General features: G+C 37.5%; 1 protein-coding gene across 1 annotated transcript; it reads left to right on the top strand.

Moving 5' to 3' along the window:
- The first annotated feature begins 559 nt into the window (after positions 1-559).
- On the top strand, positions 560-2,436 carry LOC118058039 (receptor-like protein 33). Its single transcript, XM_035070759.2, has one exon. It carries the CDS (start codon positions 572-574, stop codon positions 2,135-2,137), a length of 1,566 nt encoding a protein of 521 aa, XP_034926650.2. The 5' UTR covers positions 560-571; the 3' UTR covers positions 2,138-2,436.
- Positions 2,437-19,873: the final 17,437 nt, after the last annotated feature.

The following is a 19,873-nucleotide window of genomic DNA, read 5'->3' on the forward strand; positions in this document are numbered from 1 at the left end:
ATCCTCAATGGGGAAATTTAAGCACCTGCAGTACTTGGATCTTGGAGGGAACAATATTACTGGTCCAATTTCATATTATTTTGGTCAACTCACTGAGTTGGTTTCACTTGATCTCTTTGACAATGACTATCTGAGTCTAGAAACAATTTCTTTTGACAACCTTGTTCGAAACCTAACCAAGCTTAGAGAACTCGATTTGAGTTGGGTAGACATGTCACTAGTTGTTCCCGATTCCTTAATGAATCTGTCTTCTTCTCTGTCATCGCTCAAACTCAAAAACTGTAGATTGCAAGGAATCTATCCACTTAGTAATCTCACACAGCTCACCAATTTAGACCTCTCAAATAATAATTTGAACTGTGAGATCCCATCATCATTTGAAAACCTTGTACAGCTCACCAATTTAGACCTCTCAAGTAACAATTTGAGCGGTCAGATCCCATCATCATTTAGTAATCTCACACATCTGATCTTTTTAGACCTCTCAAATAATAATTTTAGCGGTCAGATCCCATCATCACTAGGAAACATTGTACAGCTTCGTCACTTAGATCTCTTTTCCAATAAATTTATGGGTCAAGTTCCAGATTCTTTGGGTAGCCTAGTCAATCTTTCATATTTAGATTTATCCAATAATCAACTAGCATGCCCTATCCATTCTCAATTAAATACCCTTTCAAATCTAGAGAGTCTATATTTATCCAATAACATGTTCAATGGAACAATACCATCCTTTTTGCTTGCTCTTCCTACTTTACAATATCTTGACCTTCATAACAATAATCTCATAGGAAATATAAGTGAACTCCAACACGATTCATTAACTTACCTTGATTTGAGCAATAACCACTTGCACGGTCCAATCCCAAGTTCGATTTTCAAACAAGAGAACTTGACAACCCTTATTCTTGCATCCAATAGTAATTTGACAGGTGAGATTTCTTCTTCTATTTGCAAACTGAGATTCCTTCTGGTCCTGGACTTGTCCAACAACAGCTTGAGTGGTTCTATGCCACAATGTTTGGGGAACTTCAGCAGCAGGCTCTCAGTATTGCATCTAGGCATGAACAATCTTCAGGGCACTATCCCTTCAACATTTTCAAAGGATAATAACTTGGAATATCTCAACCTCAATGGAAATGAATTAGAAGGGAAAATACCACCGTCTATCGTCAACTGCACAATGTTGGAAGTTATTGATCTTGGCAACAATAAGATTGATGATACATTTCCCTACTTTCTAGAAACGCTTCCAGAGCTCCAAATTCTTGTCCTAAAATCCAATAAACTCCAAGGTTTTGTGAAGGGTTTGCCTGCATATAATTCCTCCTCTAAATTGCAGATTTTTGACATCTCTGGCAATAATTTTAGTGGGCCATTGCCTATTGGGTATTTCAATAGTCTTGAAGCAATGATGGCCTCAGATCAGAACATGATTTATATGAGGGAAACAAAATACACTGGCTATGTCTATTCCATAGAAATGACATGGAAAGGTGTAGAAATTGAGTTTACGAAGATCCAAAGTACTATCAGAGTACTTGATTTGTCAAATAACAATTTCACCGGAGAGATTCCAAAAGTGATGGGAAAGCTTAAAGGACTCCAACAGCTCAACCTTTCTCATAATTCCCTTACAGGTCATATCCAATCATCATTAGGAAATTTGACCAATTTGGAATCATTAGATCTATCTTCAAATTTGCTTACCGGAAGGATTCCAACGCAGCTGTGGGGTCTAACATTTCTTGCAATCCTAAACCTTTCACATAACCAACTCGAGGGGCCCATACCAAGTGGACAGCAATTCAACACCTTTGATGCAAGCTCATTTGAAGGAAACATGGGTTTATGTGGATCTCAAGTACAAAAAAAATGTTACGGTGATCAGGCACCATCATTTCCGCCATCAACCTTTGATGAAGGAGATGATTCATCATTGTTTGGAGAAGGATTTGGATGGAAAGCTGTGATAATGGGGTATGGATGCGGGTTTGTATTTGGAGTTGCAACGGGATACGTTGTGTTTAGAACAAAAAAGTCTTCATGGTTTCTTAGGATGGTTGAAGATAAATGGAATCTCAAGAACAGAAAAACAAAGAAGAATGTTGGCAGATATGGTGCTAGAAGAAACTAAAAAATGCAATTGATATTTTCAAGTAAGTTTTGCAAGCATTTGAGTTTTCAAATTTTATGTTCACAGTTTATGTTAGGCTATGTTTTCTTTACTATTTCATTTGATAAGTCTTACCTTTCTAATTGTGCAGTACAAACAAGATATCAAGTGGATCAACAATAGGGTGGCAAATTCATAGTATTGGATTTTTTTTTTTTTTTTTGTAGTTTACATAATACTTCTATGAAAAGGAATTCATGCATGTAACAAGTTTGTGTTAACTATAAAATCACTTAAATAAATCTCTGTTTCTGGGAGTATTTTGAAAGTTATAGAGTTATAAACTGATTGAAGCAATTCTTGTAAAGTTAATAGAGCATCCAACAAAATCTTGCTGCTAATAAAGATCCTTCATTAAGGACAAGTTAGGAATGTTCACAAAGTACTACCTTGATTCTTCAAATTTAATTCCTTCCAACTATGAACCTGTACCCATTCAGTCACGCAAGAGGCTAATACTGAACATAGTAGCCATCAGCGTTCACATAGTGTCATTTTCAAAAAAGGTGGACTCGCATAAATGGAACTACTCATGTGCCATTAGTTTATGATATAGCAGAGACTCAAATCCACTCCATATGATGGATATTTTCATATATTCAGTTGACATTAGAAACTGAGTATTTGTTGCTTGGTAGCAGCTAACAAAGTATAGACAGCCTAGAAAACAAATGGCCAGTTTGAAGACACCAGGAAATATTATGACTGGATGGTTGAATAAACAATGACAACAGTACTATAGCACCAGCCCAGAGGTCAACACGACAGTACAAAAGTTCCAATATGTCCGAAACGAACTTGGTCTCCAGTTTCCACCAACCCATAATAACTCCATGCATCCAACAATAAGTAGATTTCATTAGAATTCAGAAAATTTGTAGAAAAGGTGTCTCGCTCTTACTGCACTCCTGACACTTTCTTTCGTGTGATTAGGATTAAACTACCCTGCATCTAACTTTATCTATAGCTCAGATTAAGGAGCTGACAACATGGTTTAAGATTTGGCAAAAACTCAAGAACTCATGAGAGACTGAAAGAAGCTGCAAGAGATATTGAGCTGAGATGGTTACCATCATAATCTGTGAGCAAATGAGTGACTAAATCGAACCCCCAGCAATCAAAAATCTTAAAAAACAAATCAGTAGCTGCCTAAACTGTTCATTTGCTAAAACTACGTTTTTCAGGATAAAAAACTCATGTTTATATCAGATAATGCACTTTATATTCCATCATCTGGAGCATGTTGAAAGGCATGATGAAGACCAGTACATGAGGTCTCATGGCTGTTGTTATGTCAACAAGAGGTTCAACAATGGATAAACACCACTGGGGCAGGATTTTACCAATATAATTAATAATGATCATGCTTCATGTTCATTCAATCAAGGGTTAGAATCAGGGTTTGAGCTGGTAATTGGGAGCTTGAATTCCAAACACCAAATTCTGTTACCTCTTTCCAAAGGGGAGTAAGTGACAAATGAATTCAGGTGCTGGAGGCATTCTAGACAAATGTAAAGGATTTGGTCTTGCAGACAACTTGCAGCTATCCATTCAGGAGTTTAGAACAAATCCATTTTTGGTAACTATTATAAGAATAACAGATGAGCCACTCTTTTTAGATTTCTCGGGTGATCTGGAAAAATGAAACCAGCAACGCATTCAGAGAGAGAAAAATTCATCTCTCATGTGAATTCAAGCATCGAGCAATGTGAGAATTTATGAGAAGCAGCGCAAGGCTTGCAAGTGTACTTGCCTCCTTTTGAGAACTTGGCTAAGATCCTCTGGCATTTGTTTATGGAACCTCTTCCCTTCTCTCATCCTCTTGTTTATGAACATATACAAGGAAGAATAGACATGGCATTACCTATCTGGCATTGAAATATGAGGTTTGATCCTGCTAAGCTCCTTTTAATAGAGGATATTCCTAGCTATATATCTTCTATTTTCTCATACTAGCTAGAGATAGTAATTAGTGGCTGTTATTGCCAATGCCCAAGTGCTTGCATGGAATATAATCTGATGCACTTATCTAATCACAAATCTTGTAAACTTATCCTGGATATATAGGGGGGGAAAGAGAGTTTGATTTCAAACAATCTCAAAGTTATATTATTTCAATACATTTGATTTTATCAAAAATGGAATACTCCATATTATATTAAAAATAAAGGATGATAAAGAGTATTAAACAAAACTTATAATATTTCGATGTAAGATTAGACATGAATAGAATTCCATTTTGTATATATTGAGTTGCGTCTTTAGTAATTAATAAATAAAATTTCTCTAATTTTTTCTAAAAAAAATTAAATTTGATATTTTATCAAATTTATATGCTTTTAGACCTAGTACGGAAAATTGTATCTGATATCCCGCCAGCTCATGAGTTTGATTTTTTAAAAAAATTTTGTGGGTGTGGACTATCTTTTTTCGAGCCCACCATATATCCTGAACCTTTCAAGTGAGTGGATTTAGCCTATACCATGATTAAACCATCAGTACCAAACTTTCGATTTTCTACGTGATATTTAATATGGCTAGCATAGAGATCCTTTCATTAATCTGATTTTGTTCACTTTCATCCATTATGTATTGTACTTAGTTCATCACTAGAGAGCAATGGACTCCAAGCATTTAATTATTATCATTTATAAATTTTATAATATATATATATATACAATTAATATTATTTTAAAAACATGACATGGCATATAATCCACTTAAAAATATTTCTAACAATATAGAGAAAACTAATGAAAGATAAAATAAATTGTAAGGAAAACCAAACTTCAAAGATGCAATGATACCAAGAAAAACCAGGCATTGAGGGGTAGAGTCTCCAAGAACAGTTGTCATCAGACGAGACACAAAGGGAGTTATAATTAGAGCACAAATTGCACGCACGTAGAATTGCTGGAAAAATGTCAATTTTTGAAATTAATATTGCCGTGTTTCCACATTCTTGCATAGTCAACAAAGGGACCTAGCTACTTGTGTGGAAATATTTGCAATTGAATAATTCAACCTGCAGTTCTATATTCAGAACCACTTACTGGTTGCGAAGACTTGGAGGTCAAGGAGGGAAAGGACAGACCAAATGAAGATTCAGTTGCAAATATTTTCTGGACCATTGCCTATTGCTTTTTGACCTTGATATAAAATTGACACTTCACGAGAGTCCCAATTTTACTGCAAGATCGGTTAGTACACTACAACAGCTAAGCACTGCACATCAGATTTTTCTTTTTACGAACACAAAAAAACAAAACGAAGGTAGATGTTGTATGTAACCGCAGATTTATCCAGCAAAAATCTGGATAATAGCATTATTGTCTTTTGTTGACATGGAGTCTTATAGAAGACGAGGACTAAAGAAAAAATATAAAAGAGAATAATTGTGAGAAAACTTCTCATGCAAAGCGTAAGTGAGAGTTCTTGATTACTAATGTATATATAGACTTTACAATGTAGAAGAAATATTCAGAAGGAAAGTTACAAATAAAGTAGTAAAATTATACAGATTGTAATTTCTATCTTAGTGCTGTTACATAGCTATTTTACAGGAGTAAATTGCTGGAGTAGATTGCTGAACTGATTTCCTATTATGCAGTGATTGGACTCCTTGAATTCCTCTTCATGATTCTTCTATTTCTGGAAAGACAATCACATCTTGGTCAACTGCCTTATCACTCCATTCTGTAGACTCAAGATGGTTGTTAATGGGTGGATTATGTTTAATATCCTCCCTCAAACTATGCCGAGGCTGAAGGCAAAGTTTGTTGCGGAAGTGGTGTAAGACAACTTTACAAAGGGGTTTAGTAAAGATATCTGCAATCTGTAGAGTAGAAGAAACATGTCGAGTAACAAGAAGACCCATAGAAACCCTTTCACGAACAAAATGGTAGTCCAATTCAATGTGCTTACTTCGAGCATGAAAAACAGGATTAATAGTCATATGTAATGCACTTAAGTTGTCGCAAAATAGAATTGGCGGCTGTGATTGAGGAACACGAAGATCACGTAAGAGAAAAGTGAGCCAAGTTAATTCTGCAGCAGTGTTGGCCATAGCACGATACTCGGCTTCAGTGCTTGATCGAGAAATGGTTGGTTGTTTCTTGGCACACCATGATATAATATTCCGCCCTAAGAACGTACAAAAGCCAGTTGTGGATCGTCGGGTAGTTGGACAACCTGCCCAATCTGCATCAGAAAAACCACAAAGATCAAATGTAGTATCACCAGTTAAATGTAAACCAAAATGGATGGAGCCTTTGACATATCTTAAAATACGACGAACCATTTTCATGCTAGCAACAGATGGGGCTTGTAGAAATTGAGAAACATAATTGACACAAAAGGAAAGGTCAGGTCTTGTAAGGGTCAAATATTGTAGGGCACCAACAATGCTACGATAAAAGGAAGGATCTGAATAAGGTGTGTCATCATGAAGACCTTTAGTTTTAGACTCCATTGGTGTGTTCATGGGTTTGCAATCAAGCATTTGTGCTTTATCTAGAATTGAATAAGCATAATGAGCCTGAGAAAGATGTAAGGAATGATTACACCGCTGAATTTCAATCCCAAGGAAATGGTGTATGGGGCCAAGGTCTTTCATTGCAAATTCAGAATGTAAGAGTTGAATAAACTCATCAAGTAACCGTGAATTGGATCCTGTCAAGAGCATGTCATCAACATAGAGTAATAAAATTAATGTACCAAGTGATGAGTGCAGGATAAAAAGTGATGGATCAGCCAAACTACAAGAGAAACCATGTGCAAGCAAAAAAGAGCTAAAGCGATCAAACCAAGCTCGTGGTGCTTGTTTAAGACCGTAAAGAGCTTTTTGAAGTTTACATACATGAGAGGGAAAGAGTGAATCGTGCATACCAGGGGGTTGTTCCATAAAAATATCTTCACTTATGAAACCATGGAGAAAGGCATTTTTGACATCAAGTTGTCTTCTGTCCCATTGGTGAACTAAGGCCAAACTAAGAACTAAACGAATGGTACCTGGTTTGATAACTGGAGAAAACGTTTCTGTATAGTCGACGCCATCAACTTGATGATACCCTTTTGCAACTAACCTGGCTTTCAGCCTATCAAGGGTACCATTAGCAGTCAATTTAGCTTTAAACACCCACTTTGATCCCACAACATTCATATAAGGTTCTCTGGGTACTAAGGTCCATGTTTGATTTTGACGTAGTGCATCAAGTTCCTCAAACATGGCGCGTTTCCAGCCATCATGTTGTAGAGCCATTTTAACATTACGTGGTTCGTCAGGAATATCACCACGTTCAAGAACTAAGGCATAACGTGGATTTGGTTTATGTATGCCATGTTGAGCTCTAGTGACCATAGGATGAGGTGCCGGCTGTACCTGTTCAAAATGTAGAGGAGAGTTAGAATTTAAAGAAGAAGAAATGAGTGAGGGACTACCTGTGTCAGGTATTATGTTAGCTGCAGGAGATGGAGGTGTTGCATTCATTGAAGTATCATCATATGGTGCAGAGTCTATGACAGGCGGTTGTTGAGGTGCAAGAGTGTGGTCATGATCAGAAGAGGAATCAAAAGGAACATCTTCAACCACTGGAATGGGTGGAGGTGAAGATCTACCTATGTCAGGTATTATGTTAGCTGCAGGAGACGAAGGTATGGCATTCATTGAAGTATCATCATATGATGCAGAGTTTGTGACAGGCGTTTGTTGAGGTGCAGGAGTGTGGTCATGATCAGAAGGGAAATCGAAAGGAACATCTTCAACCACTGGAACGGGTGGAGGTGAAGATTCATGCAAAGGATTGCATAAAGGTGCATCTATTGGTGGAGCAGTGTTTATCACCGTAGGTAAGAATGGAAAAATACCGAAGGATTTAGTGGAGCTGGTGTGTGAAGAAGGTGGATTTTCTTTCTTCCTACAAGGGAAATGATTTTCATCAAACACCACATGTCTCGAAAGAAACATCCTATGCGTTTTCAGATCAAGACAGCGATACCCTTTATGTTGGTTACTGTAACCTACAAAAATACAAGGAACAGTTTTAGCATCAAATTTATTTCTCTTTGTATTCCATGTATATGGATAACATCGAGATCCAAACACACGTAAAGTAGAGTAGTTTGGGTGAGAACCATATAAGCGAGAGTAAGGAGTGTCAAATGCTAGTGAAGAAGAGGGCAAACGATTAATTAAAAATACTGCTGTAGAAAAAGCCTCAACCCATAGAAACTTAGGCACATTGCTATGAAAAATCATAGTCATCCCAAGTTCTCTAATAGTGCGATGGCGACGTTCAACAATCCCTGTCTGTTCTGGAGTATACGGACATGAGAGATGATGAATGATTCCTTGTTGCTGAAAATGAGATTCAAGTCTTTTATTTACAAACTCTCCTCCGCCATCAGTATGAAAAATTTTGATTTTTTTGTTAAACTGTCGCTGCACATAATTCTCAAATGCCAAATAAACATCAAAAAATTTAGATTTAGCACGAAGAGGAATTATCCACATATAATGAGAATAATCATCAACAAAGCATGCATAGAATCGAAATTTGCCAAGTGATAAAACAGGGGCCGGTCCCCAAATGTCACAATGAATTCTTTCAATAATATCAGTACTAACAGAACTAGATGAATTAAATGGTAACTTGCTAAGTTTGCCCAGTTGACAACTTTCACAAAGAGTATCAACTCTTTTATTGGAATTAACATCAATTAACTTCTTTGTGCGCAAAATCTTGATGGCAGAGTTTTGCGGGTGTCCAAGACGTTGGTGCCATAACTCCTCAGTTCCTGAGTTTTGCCTGTTGGAGAAATTTGCTTCCTTCATCTTGGATAAAACATAAAGGTCTCCTTTACGCTGACCCATTAGTAGGATGCGCCCTGTTACTCGTTCCTTAACATAAAATAGCTCATCAGTAAATTCACAATTCAAAGGGTATTGTCGTGTTAATTGACTAATGGAGAGTAAGTTCCTTGTTAATTGTGGGACTAATAAGACATCACGTAGCATCAATTCATTCTTACCATCAGAAACTAAGGTGTCTCCAATTGCATCAATTGTTAAGGGAGAACCATCACCAATAAATACAGAATCACAACCAACATATTTTTTGAGATTAGAAAGTATACCTGAGTTTGCAGTCATGTGATTCGAAGCACCAGTATCAGTAGTCCATTCAGTGTCAGCGATTGTGGTGTCCATTGTAAGAGCCGCAAGTGCTTGTGGAAGTTCATCATTGCTTGATTGTTCTGGTAGACTCCAACATATTTTGGCTATATGGCCTTGCCTGCCACAGAGTTGACAATATTCATTCTTGTATACCTCTCTCTCTGTAAGTGTCATGCGTCGTTTACCAGGTGGTGGTGGTCGAGAGACACGATTGTTATTCCTTTGGGATGATGCTTGTGAGCCTGAGTTATTACCTGCAAAAGTAGAATATTGTAAACTGTTGTTTGTAGCATGAAATCCTCTGCCTTTTGATGTGAATTGATGATTGTGAGGACTGCGATTATTATGATTGTGTTGTTGCTGTCTGTGGTTGCGTTGTCCATAGAACGCATAAAATGGAGAATGTGATGCTTCAATCCATGAATTTCGCTGTTCAAAGCCCTGTAAGAGTGAAACCATTTCTGAGTAGGATGGCATTGGAGGTTTAAGCATTGTGGTGGTGAAAGATTCATATTTCGGGCCAAGATTTGCAAGTAAAGAGTAAACTTTTGTTTTGTCAGGTATGGGGTTGCCTATGGCTGCTAGGCTGTCACATATACTTTTGAATTTTTTCAAGTGTTCTGCTAAGGATTGACTGGGGTCCTTTTTGAGGTATGTGAGTTGTTGTCGGAGAGTAAATTCTCGTTCTTGGGAGTCTTGAGCATATGCTTCTTTCAAAGCATTCCAAACTGATTGGGATGAATCAAGACCAATAACCAGACCCAAGGTTTCTTCTGTAAGTGTCCCGATGATCCATCCACGTAGGAGACGATCTTCCTTTCTCCATTTAAGGAAGTCTTCTGAGATTTGTTGGTCTGTTGCTTCACTTGTTGATGCCCTTTCTGTTGTGACATTGATGTACATGGTAGGTTTCATTTTTTCGCCTGTGAGAAGCCCGACCATGTCTTGACTCTCGGCTAAAGCAAGCATTTGTTCACGCCACAGAGGGTAGTTTTCTAGTGTGAGTTTGAGGGTAACAAAATTGGCAACATTGAGAGATATTGTGGAAGCCATTGAAAAGAAGAAAAAATAAAAATAAAAATGGAACTCTCTTGTCTCACAAGAGGCTCTGATACCATAAAGAAAAAATATAAAAGAGAATAATTGTGAGAAAACTTCTCATGCAAAGCGTAAGTGAGAGTTCTTGATTACTAATGTATATATAGACTTTACAATGTAGAAGAAATATTCAGAAGGAAAGTTACAAATAAAGTAGTAAAATTATACAGATTGTAATTTCTATCTTAGTGCTGTTACATAGCTATTTTACAGGAGTAAATTGCTGGAGTAGATTGCTGAACTGATTTCCTATTATGCAGTGATTGGACTCCTTGAATTCCTCTTCATGATTCTTCTATTTCTGGAAAGACAATCACATCTTGGTCAACTGCCTTATCACTCCATTCTGTAGACTCAAGATGGTTGTTAATGGGTGGATTATGTTTAATAAGGACGAGTGGTAGAAGTCCCCAGCAACGTACACTTCCCATAAGACGAGCTGCAGAGGAACAGCACAAACTGTATCTATTAGCACATGTTCATTGCTATTTTCTGAGAAACATATAAGTTGTTTAACCCTTCAAGTAAACAGTCCCCTGTTCTTGTTAATAATAGCAATAATAATCTACAGTACATGAACTGTATCTGTTAGCACAAAGACTAGCTGCAAATGTCAATTTTGGAAATTAGTACTGCCGTGTTTCCAACGCTCACTCTTGTGTGGAATTATTTGCAAGTGAACCTTCAGTTCCATGAAGAGTGGACAGGTCACAAAATGCAGACTTGTTCTCCCTTGTTGATGCTGAAAATAAGAGAAAGACCTTTTAATTAGGAGGACCAATCCCAGAGTATCTTGAGGGCAAGAACCTTCAAACTCCATTAATTCTCCATTGATTGTCAGTACTTTTCTAGCAACTGTTCAATAAAGCTATTGCCAGAACGTGTTGACTGTAGACTGGATTGAAGTGGACATAAGAAGGTGAGGATGACTCTTTAACTCTGCAGCATCCCCACTTGCTTCAGCTGTGAGTAAACTACGATCGTAAATTATTAACAAGTTTTCTTCCGATGTTTTCTTGGAAATTACATTCTCAAAGTAATATTATTTCAATAAATTTGAATTATCAAAATAGAATACTCCATGTTATATTAAAGATAAAGGATAACATAGAGTATTAACAAAACTTATAATATTTTGATGTAAGATTAGACAAAAATAGAATTCCACTTTGTATATATTGAGTCTTTAGTAATTAATAAATAAAGATTTGCTGATTTTTCCTTGAGAAAGTTGGATTTAGTATACTCTTGAATCTAGCATGCATCTAAGTAAAAAAAGAAATTGGATTTTGGCATCGCTCAAGAGTTTCATGGGTTTGACTTCCTTGATCTGAAAGAAGATTGATTCTCCCTTGTTGGAAATTATAAAATCATTATGTTTTGGGTTCTTTTTTTATTTGTCCATTTTTTTTATTCTTGATCACTTAAATCAATCTCCTTTTCTGGGAGTATTTTAAGATTTATAGAGTTATGAACAGATTGTTGTACAAATCTACGAGTGTGCAAGCAAATTAAAACAATTCTTATGAATTAAAAGAATAACACTCGACTGATTCTCACAACAGCAGCAATATTTGCAAGCAAAATAAAGTAATTCTGATGACTTGTAAGTCATAAATAACTATTAAAAAGTGTAACAAACGTACCCATCAGACGTTTCTTATGGTGTGGAACGCGTGATAAGAAGCAAGAAGGTCTTGGCATAGGCTCCCCAATGTCAAAAAAACAGGGCTCTGTTATTTAAATGGATATGGAGACTTTCTTCCCCGTGCTCTGCTCTATGGAAATCCTTAATTATTAACCTGTACAGACCAGATTTCATAGAAGGGTAGAAGTCCCGAAGAATGTACAATTCCAATCAGATGAGCTGCGAAGGAAGAGCACAGAGTGTAACTATAAGCACATAGACTTGCATGTAGGGGATTTTATCTACTCTCAACAAAAATGTCAGTTTTGGAAGGTAATTAATATGCATAATTGAATATTTCTTTAACCCAATTTGGTGTTAGGATACTGGCATGCAAACCCGACAAGACAAAAGGTAAGAGACAGGATAAATGAGAAATGAGACACACAAGAATTTACGTGGTTCACCCAATTAGGCTACGTCCACGGGCAAGTATAGAAGGATTTTACTAGTAATGTGAGAATTACAACCTCTCTCAGATAATAGAAGAACAACTAAGAATCTCTCTATTACTAGGAGAAAACACCTCACTTACTCTCTCACAAATACCTCACAATTTAGTGGGATTTCCCTCTTCACTCTCTCTTCCTTCTCTCTTCTTTTTTGTGTGTATGTAATGCTTAGATGCTTGCCTATTTATAGGCAAGCATCCATGAAAGAGCAAGTGGCCAACTTGGTCAAGTGGCCAAGTGGCCAAGTTGGCCAAGTTGGCAAGTGGCCAACTATCTTTACATTCTCCCACTTGAAGACTTTGATGATTTAATCAAGTCTTCACACTTGATCATTTGTGATTCTTCTATCCTTTCAATACTTGCCATCTTCATGCTGCTTATGTTTCTGCTAGGCCATAAGAGGATCTGCACCATATATACTTATCAGTGTTGACTGGTTTGGTCAAAGCATCTGCTGGGTTGTCTTTTGTGTGAACCTTCTGAAAATCCACACTTTCATCTTCTACCACTTCGTGAACAAAGTGATACTGAACATCTATATGTTTTGTTCTTGAATGAAACGCTGGATTCCTTGCAATATGCAAGGCACTCTGACTATCACAATACACAAGAATCTTCTCTTGTTTGTGCCCGAGCTCCTCCATAAGTTTCTTCATCCATATTGCTTCTTTACAAGCTTGTGTAGCTGCCATATACTCAGCTTCTGTTGTGGATAATGCTACAACAGTCTGAAGTTTAGAGACCCAGCTCACAGCTCCTCCTGCAATTATGAACACATAGCCTGTAGTGGATTTTCTTTTCTCAAGGTCACCAGCAAAATCTGAGTCAACATAACCTCTGACAGTGAATTCTGATCCTCCATAACATAATGCAGCATTTGAGGTACCCTTGATGTATCTCAAGATCCTCTTGATAGTATTCCAATGCTCTCTACCAGGATTTGCCATGTATCGACTAGCTGCTCCCACTGCTTGTGCAATGTCTGGTCTTGTACATATCATGGCAAACATTAAACTTCTCACTGCTGATGCATACGGTACTCGAGACATCTCCATCCTCTTTGCTTCATTGCTAGGAGACATACTTGAGGATAATTTGAAGTTAACAGGAAGTGGGGTGGAAATTGGCTTACAATCTTGCATGTTGAAGCGTCGCAAGATCTTCTTTAAATAATTCTTCTGAGAAAGCCAAATCTTCCTCTTACTTCTGTCTCGGTGAATTTGCATCCCTAGAATCTTGTTTGCTGGTCCCAAGTCCTTCATATCAAACTCCCTAGCCAACTGTGCCTTCAATTCTTGGACTCGATCTTTGTTGGGGCCTATTACCAACATGTCATCCACGTACAACAACAGAATGATGAAAACATCATTTTCTTCAAACCTCTTGTAATACGTACAATGGTCTGAACTGAGTCTGTTGTACCCAAGGCTAATTATGAAGGAATCAAATCTCTTGTACCAACACCTTGGCGCCTGTTTGAGACCGTATAGAGATTTGTTCAACCTGCAAACCAAGTTCTCTTTGCCTGTTTCAGCAAAACCTTCTGGTTGGAGCATATAAATTTCTTCTTCAAGTTCTCCATGAAGAAATGCAGTTTTCACATCTAACTGCTCTAAGTGAAGATCAAATATAGCACACATCGCCAAGACTACTCTGATTGTAGTAAGTCGTACCACCAGAGAAAATATCTCATTAAAGTCTATTCCTTCTTTCTGAGCATATCCTTTCACCACCAATCTTGCACGATACCGCTCCACTTGATCATTGCCATCACGCTTTATCTTGTAAACCCATTTGTTGCCAATGGCCTTTCTTCCTTGTGGTAACGGAACAAGATCCCAAGTGTTATTCTTATGCAGATACATCTTGGACTCAATCTCCTCTTGCATTGCTGTCATCCACATAGATACATCTGTGCTTTTGATAGCCTCATGGAAAGTTGATGGCTCTCCATCCTCTGTTAGAAGACAGTATGCAATATTGCTCTCAGTAACATATTCTGAGTGCCAAGCCGGTTGTCTTCTTTCACGAGTTGACCGTCGAACTTCAGGAGTTTCAGACTCTATTTGTTCTTGTTCTTCATGCTCTGGTGCAGCTTCAGAAGAAGTATGATTCTGAGTATTTTCTATCTGGACTTCTGTAGTCTCCTTTAAAATGCTATTATTTTCTTCCATTTGCATTTTATCTTCTGCAAATATGACATCTCTGTTGATGACTACCTTGTGGGCAGTGGAATCCCACAAGTGATACCCCTTCACTCCATCAGCATATCCCAAGAATACATATTTTCTGGATTTTGAATCCAGCTTGCTGACCTCTTGAGTATTGTACATCACGTACACAAGACTTCCAAATATATGCAATCGAGAATAATCAGCTGGCTTTCTAGTCCACATCTCCATTGGTGTCTTCAACTCAATTGCAGTAGATGGAGATCGATTTATCACATAACAGGCGGTATTGACTGTTTCTGCCCAGAATGACTTTTCTAGACCTGCAGCCTTCAACATTGCTCTTGTTCTTTCCAATAGAGTTCTGTTCATCCGCTCTGCCACTCCATTTTGTTGTGGAGTGTATGCCGTTGTGAACTGCCTTTTGATACCTTCATATTGACAGAAGTTATCAAATTCATCACTGGTATATTCTCCTCCATTGTCAGTCCTCAAACACTTGATCTTCTTTTCAGATTCAAGTTCTACCCGCGCTTTGAAGGTTTTAAAAACTGAGAACACATCTGCCTTCCTTCTAATCGGATACACCCAACATCTCCTGGAGAAGTCATCTATGAATGATACAAAGTATCTTGCTCCTCCCAAGGATACAACCGGTGCTTGCCAAACATCAGAGTGAATCAGGTCTAAGATGCATTTGCTCTTAATTGTTGACGTGCCAAACTTCAACCTGTGTTGTTTACTTGTAACACAGTGCTCACAAAAAGGTAAAGTAACCTTTGTAAGCCCATGGAGTAACTTCTGATCAGAGAGAACCTTTAAACCTTTCTCTGACATGTGGCCTAGTTTTTGATGCCACATCATCGTCTTCTCTTCTGCAGGACTGGCTGATGCGATTGATGCTTCTGCCCCTTGATGTGTTTCTCCCATTAATACAAACATGTTTGCAACTGTCTTTCTGGCCTTTAAAACCACCAGCGCGCCTTTGACAATTTTCATGATTCCATTGTCTGTTCGGATCTTACAGCCAAGACTATCAAATTGTCCTACGGACAAAAGATTCTTCTTTAAGTCTTTCACATGTCGCACTCCTGAAATAGTACGAATTAAGCCATCATACATCTTCAATTTGATGGTGCCAATGCCAGAAATCTCTACAGCATGATTATCACCCATGAACACTGTGCCTCCAGAGATAGGTTCATATGTATGGAACCAATCTCGTCTAGGGGTCATATGCCATGTTGCTCCTGAATCCATTAGCCAGACCTCAGCGAGCTCTTCTCTATCTGTAGAGATTGTTGCTGCTTCACTATATAGAACCTCTCCATCTTCTGAGGTGCTTGCAACACATCCTTGAGGTCTTGATGACTCTGCAGTATTCTCTATACTCTTTTTAAACCAACAATCCTTTTTGAAGTGCCCTTTTCTGCCACAGTTGTAGCATTTCACCATCTTCTTACTTCTTGATTTGGACCTCCCCTGCCTTTGACTCCCACTGGAGCCACGTTCCGTTGATCTTCCTCTTGACACCAATAATGCCTCTGCTTGGTTTGAACTGTTTCTGTCTCCTTTGTTTTTGCGCCTATTTTCTTCTTCTAGGATAGCGGCTGCAACATCATCAAAGACTAAATAGTCTGAGAGGATATTATTGGTCAGGTTGATAATGAGCTGATCATACGAATCAGGAAGACTTTGAAGTAGAAGCTCTGCACATTCATTTTCCTCTATTTGTTGACCCAACGTAGTGAGTTGTGAAAATAGAGTTCTTATTGTGTTGATGTGGTCAGTCACCGACGTGGTTTCTGCCATTCGAAGGGTATAAAGTCTCCGCTTTAAGAAAATCTTAGTGTGCAAAGACTTGGACTCGTATAGCTTTGTTAGAGTCTCCCATATCTCCTTAGCTGTTTTCTTCTCCGCCACACTTGATAATACTTCATCAGCTAGTGCTAAATGTATGTTAGCAATAGCATTGCCATCCATCTCATTCCATTTTGCATTATCAGTGATCTCCGCGGGCCGATCCTCAATTGCTGCCAAGCAATTGTCTTTCCTCAAGATTGCCTTGATTCTCATTTTCCACAGTGAGAAATTGCTCCCCTTGAACCTCTCAATCTCGTACTTTGCTGCCATTGTATTCACCGAGATCTATTCAGCTATCACAGTTTCACAGATCTGTAACGTATATAGAAATAGTATCGTGTGAATAATACTTCACTAAGTAAGTTCCCAGGAAAGATTGGAGGGGTCACAAACGGTCCCGCTTAAAACCCAATCTCCTTAGACAGAACTTCCTATACTGTATTTAATCACCCATATCTCCTTAGTTGTTTTCTTCTCCGCCACACTTGATAATACTTCATCAGCTAGTGCTAAATGTATGTTAGCAATAGCATTGCCATCCATCTCATTCCATTTTGCATTATCAGTGATCTCCGCGGGCCGATCCCCAATTGCTGCCAAGCAATTGTCTTTCCTCAAGATTGCCTTGATTCTCATTTTCCACAGTGAGAAATTGCTCCCCTTGAACCTCTCAATCTCGTACTTTGCTGCCATTGTATTCACCGAGATCTATTCAGCTATCACCGTTTCACAGATCTGTAACGTATATAGAAATAGTATCGTGTGAATAATACTTCACTAAGTAAGTTCCCAGGAAAGATTGGAGGGGTCACAAACGGTCCCGCTTAAAACCCAATCTCCTTAGACAGAACTTCCTAGACTGTATTTAATCACCGCACTGACTTTCTATATACGCCAACAGTAAGTGAACAGTACCATATGGATGAATAGTGCCATATAGGTGAATAGTAACCGTATACACGAATAACTTTTGTGTGTTAACAACACCAACCAAGAAGGCTCTGATACCACTGTTAGGATACTGACATGCAAACCCGACAAGACAAAAGGTAAGAGACAGGATAAATGAGAAATGAGACACACAAGAATTTACGTGGTTCACCCAATTAGGCTAAGTCCACGGGCAAGTATAGAAGGATTTTACTAGTAATGTGAGAATTACAACCTCTCTCAGATAATAGAAGAACAACTAAGAATCTCTCTATTACTAGGAGAAAACACCTCACTTACTCTCTCACAAATACCTCACAATTTAGTGGGATTTCCCTCTTCACTCTCTCTTCCTTCTCTCTTCTTTTTTGTGTGTATGTAATGCTTGGATGCTTGCCTATTTATAGGCAAGCATCCATGAAAGAGCAAGTGGCCAACTTGGTCAAGTGGCCAAGTGGCCAAGTTGGCCAAGTTGGCAAGTGGCCAACTATCTTTACATTTGGAACAAAAGGTATATGAAAAGAAAGTTTAAATTTTTTATTAATATTAAGATGTACTGTTGAGGGATATATGCATCACCACAACCCCCGCAATGCTAAAACCACTACTATAAAAATTCTATTAACTATTTGAAAAGAAACATTCCTTCCTGCTTAAAGAATCTTGAGCGGGTCTAAAATCCATATGAATGGCTGTTCTTTTAGCAGATTTTCATAGACTTGCTGCACTTGATCTCAACAAAAATGTTAATTTTGGAAATTAATTAATATTGCCGTGTTTCCAACACCTCTGTTTAGTCATTATTGTCTTTTGTTGGCATGGAATTGTATAGAAGACCAGGACGAGTGGTAGAAGTCCCCAACAACGTACACTTCCCATCAGACGAGCTGCAAAGGAAGAGCACAAACTGTATCTATTAGCACATGTTCATTGCTATTTTCTGAGAAACATACAAATTGTTTAACCCTTCAAGTAAACAGTCCCCTGTTCTTGTTAATAATAGCAATAAACATGCGAAGGGTAGATGTCCCCGAGAACAGCTGTCATCAGACGAGCTACAAAGAAAGTTCTAATGAGAGCATGAACTGTATCAGTTAGCATACATTGACTTGCTGAAAAATGTCAATTTTGGAAATTAATGTTTCCCCGATAACAGCTGCCGTGTTTCCAACGCTCACAGCTCTCCTTGTGTGGAAATATTTGCAAGTGAACCTTCAGCACCACATGAAGAGTGGACAATATCTATACATCCAAGTTCTCCCTTGTTGATGCTGAGAGAGAAAGACCTTTTAGGACGACCAATCCCACAGTATCTTGAGGGCAAGAACCTTCAAACTCCATTAATTCTCCATTGTTTGTCAGTTTTCTAGTAACTGTTCAATAAAGCTATTGCCAGAACGTGTAGACTGTAGACTGGATGGAAGTGGACATAAGAAGGTGAGGATGACTCTTTAACTCTGCATGCCCACTTGCTTAAGCTGTGAGTAAACTACGATAGTAAATTATTAAGAAGTTTTCTTCCGATTTTGTGGCTTGAATTTCTTGGAAATTATATTTTAGTGAGCATAGCAATCTTCGCATAAATCTTATTGCTAAATACAATTTGGAAAAACATCTCTGAACATTCAAATTAAGCTATCACGATTTTTAATATTTTTTAGCTTACTATAAAAATTTCACAATTAACTACCTTATTTATTAGCACTTGTGTTAGTGAATTAAAGGACTTCTCCTGGTGTGAAAATATTAGCTGAATGAATTTATTGGTTACTTAATCTTGTTGTAAAGCTGCGGATTGGACATAAGAAGGTGAAGATGACTTTGTTTATCATTTATTTTTTTCAATTATGTATACATAATTCGATAGTTTAAATTATTTATTATTTAGAATAGAAAAAGGAAAAATCAAAGTATATCAATTCAAGGAATGATAAGCAAGAAAAAGTGTTTAAAAAAAAAAAAAATATTACTAATCAAGATTTGTCAAATAACTATTTAGTTATTTTAAAACTAAAAGGATTAATTAATTTAAGAAATATTAGCAACCTCTAAAACACTATTTAATCTATCTAGAAAATTAATATTAGTTTTTTAATATTTTTTATGATTTTAATAAATTAATATTAAAAATTTAAAATAAATTTTAAAAATCATCACATTAATATATTTTTAATTAAAAAAACATCGCTTTACGTTACCAGGCGCGCACTCATTAGGTGCCAATAAACAATTTAGTTTGCGCAATTTGAAGTCAATTTGATAGAACCTTACATATTTCCATGGGTTTTACTCTTACGAGAGAGAATATTTGAGATTTGAGAT

Source organism: Populus alba, chromosome 12 (assembly GCF_005239225.2).
Source record: "Populus alba chromosome 12, ASM523922v2, whole genome shotgun sequence".
Classification (NCBI taxonomy): domain Eukaryota; kingdom Viridiplantae; phylum Streptophyta; class Magnoliopsida; order Malpighiales; family Salicaceae; genus Populus; species Populus alba.

What these genes read in the sequence shown, in the direction of transcription:
- LOC118058039 (XM_035070759.2), top strand. Translation starts at nt 572, where the DNA reads ATGGGTCAAGTTCCAGATTCTTTGGGTAGCCTAGTCAATCTTTCATAT.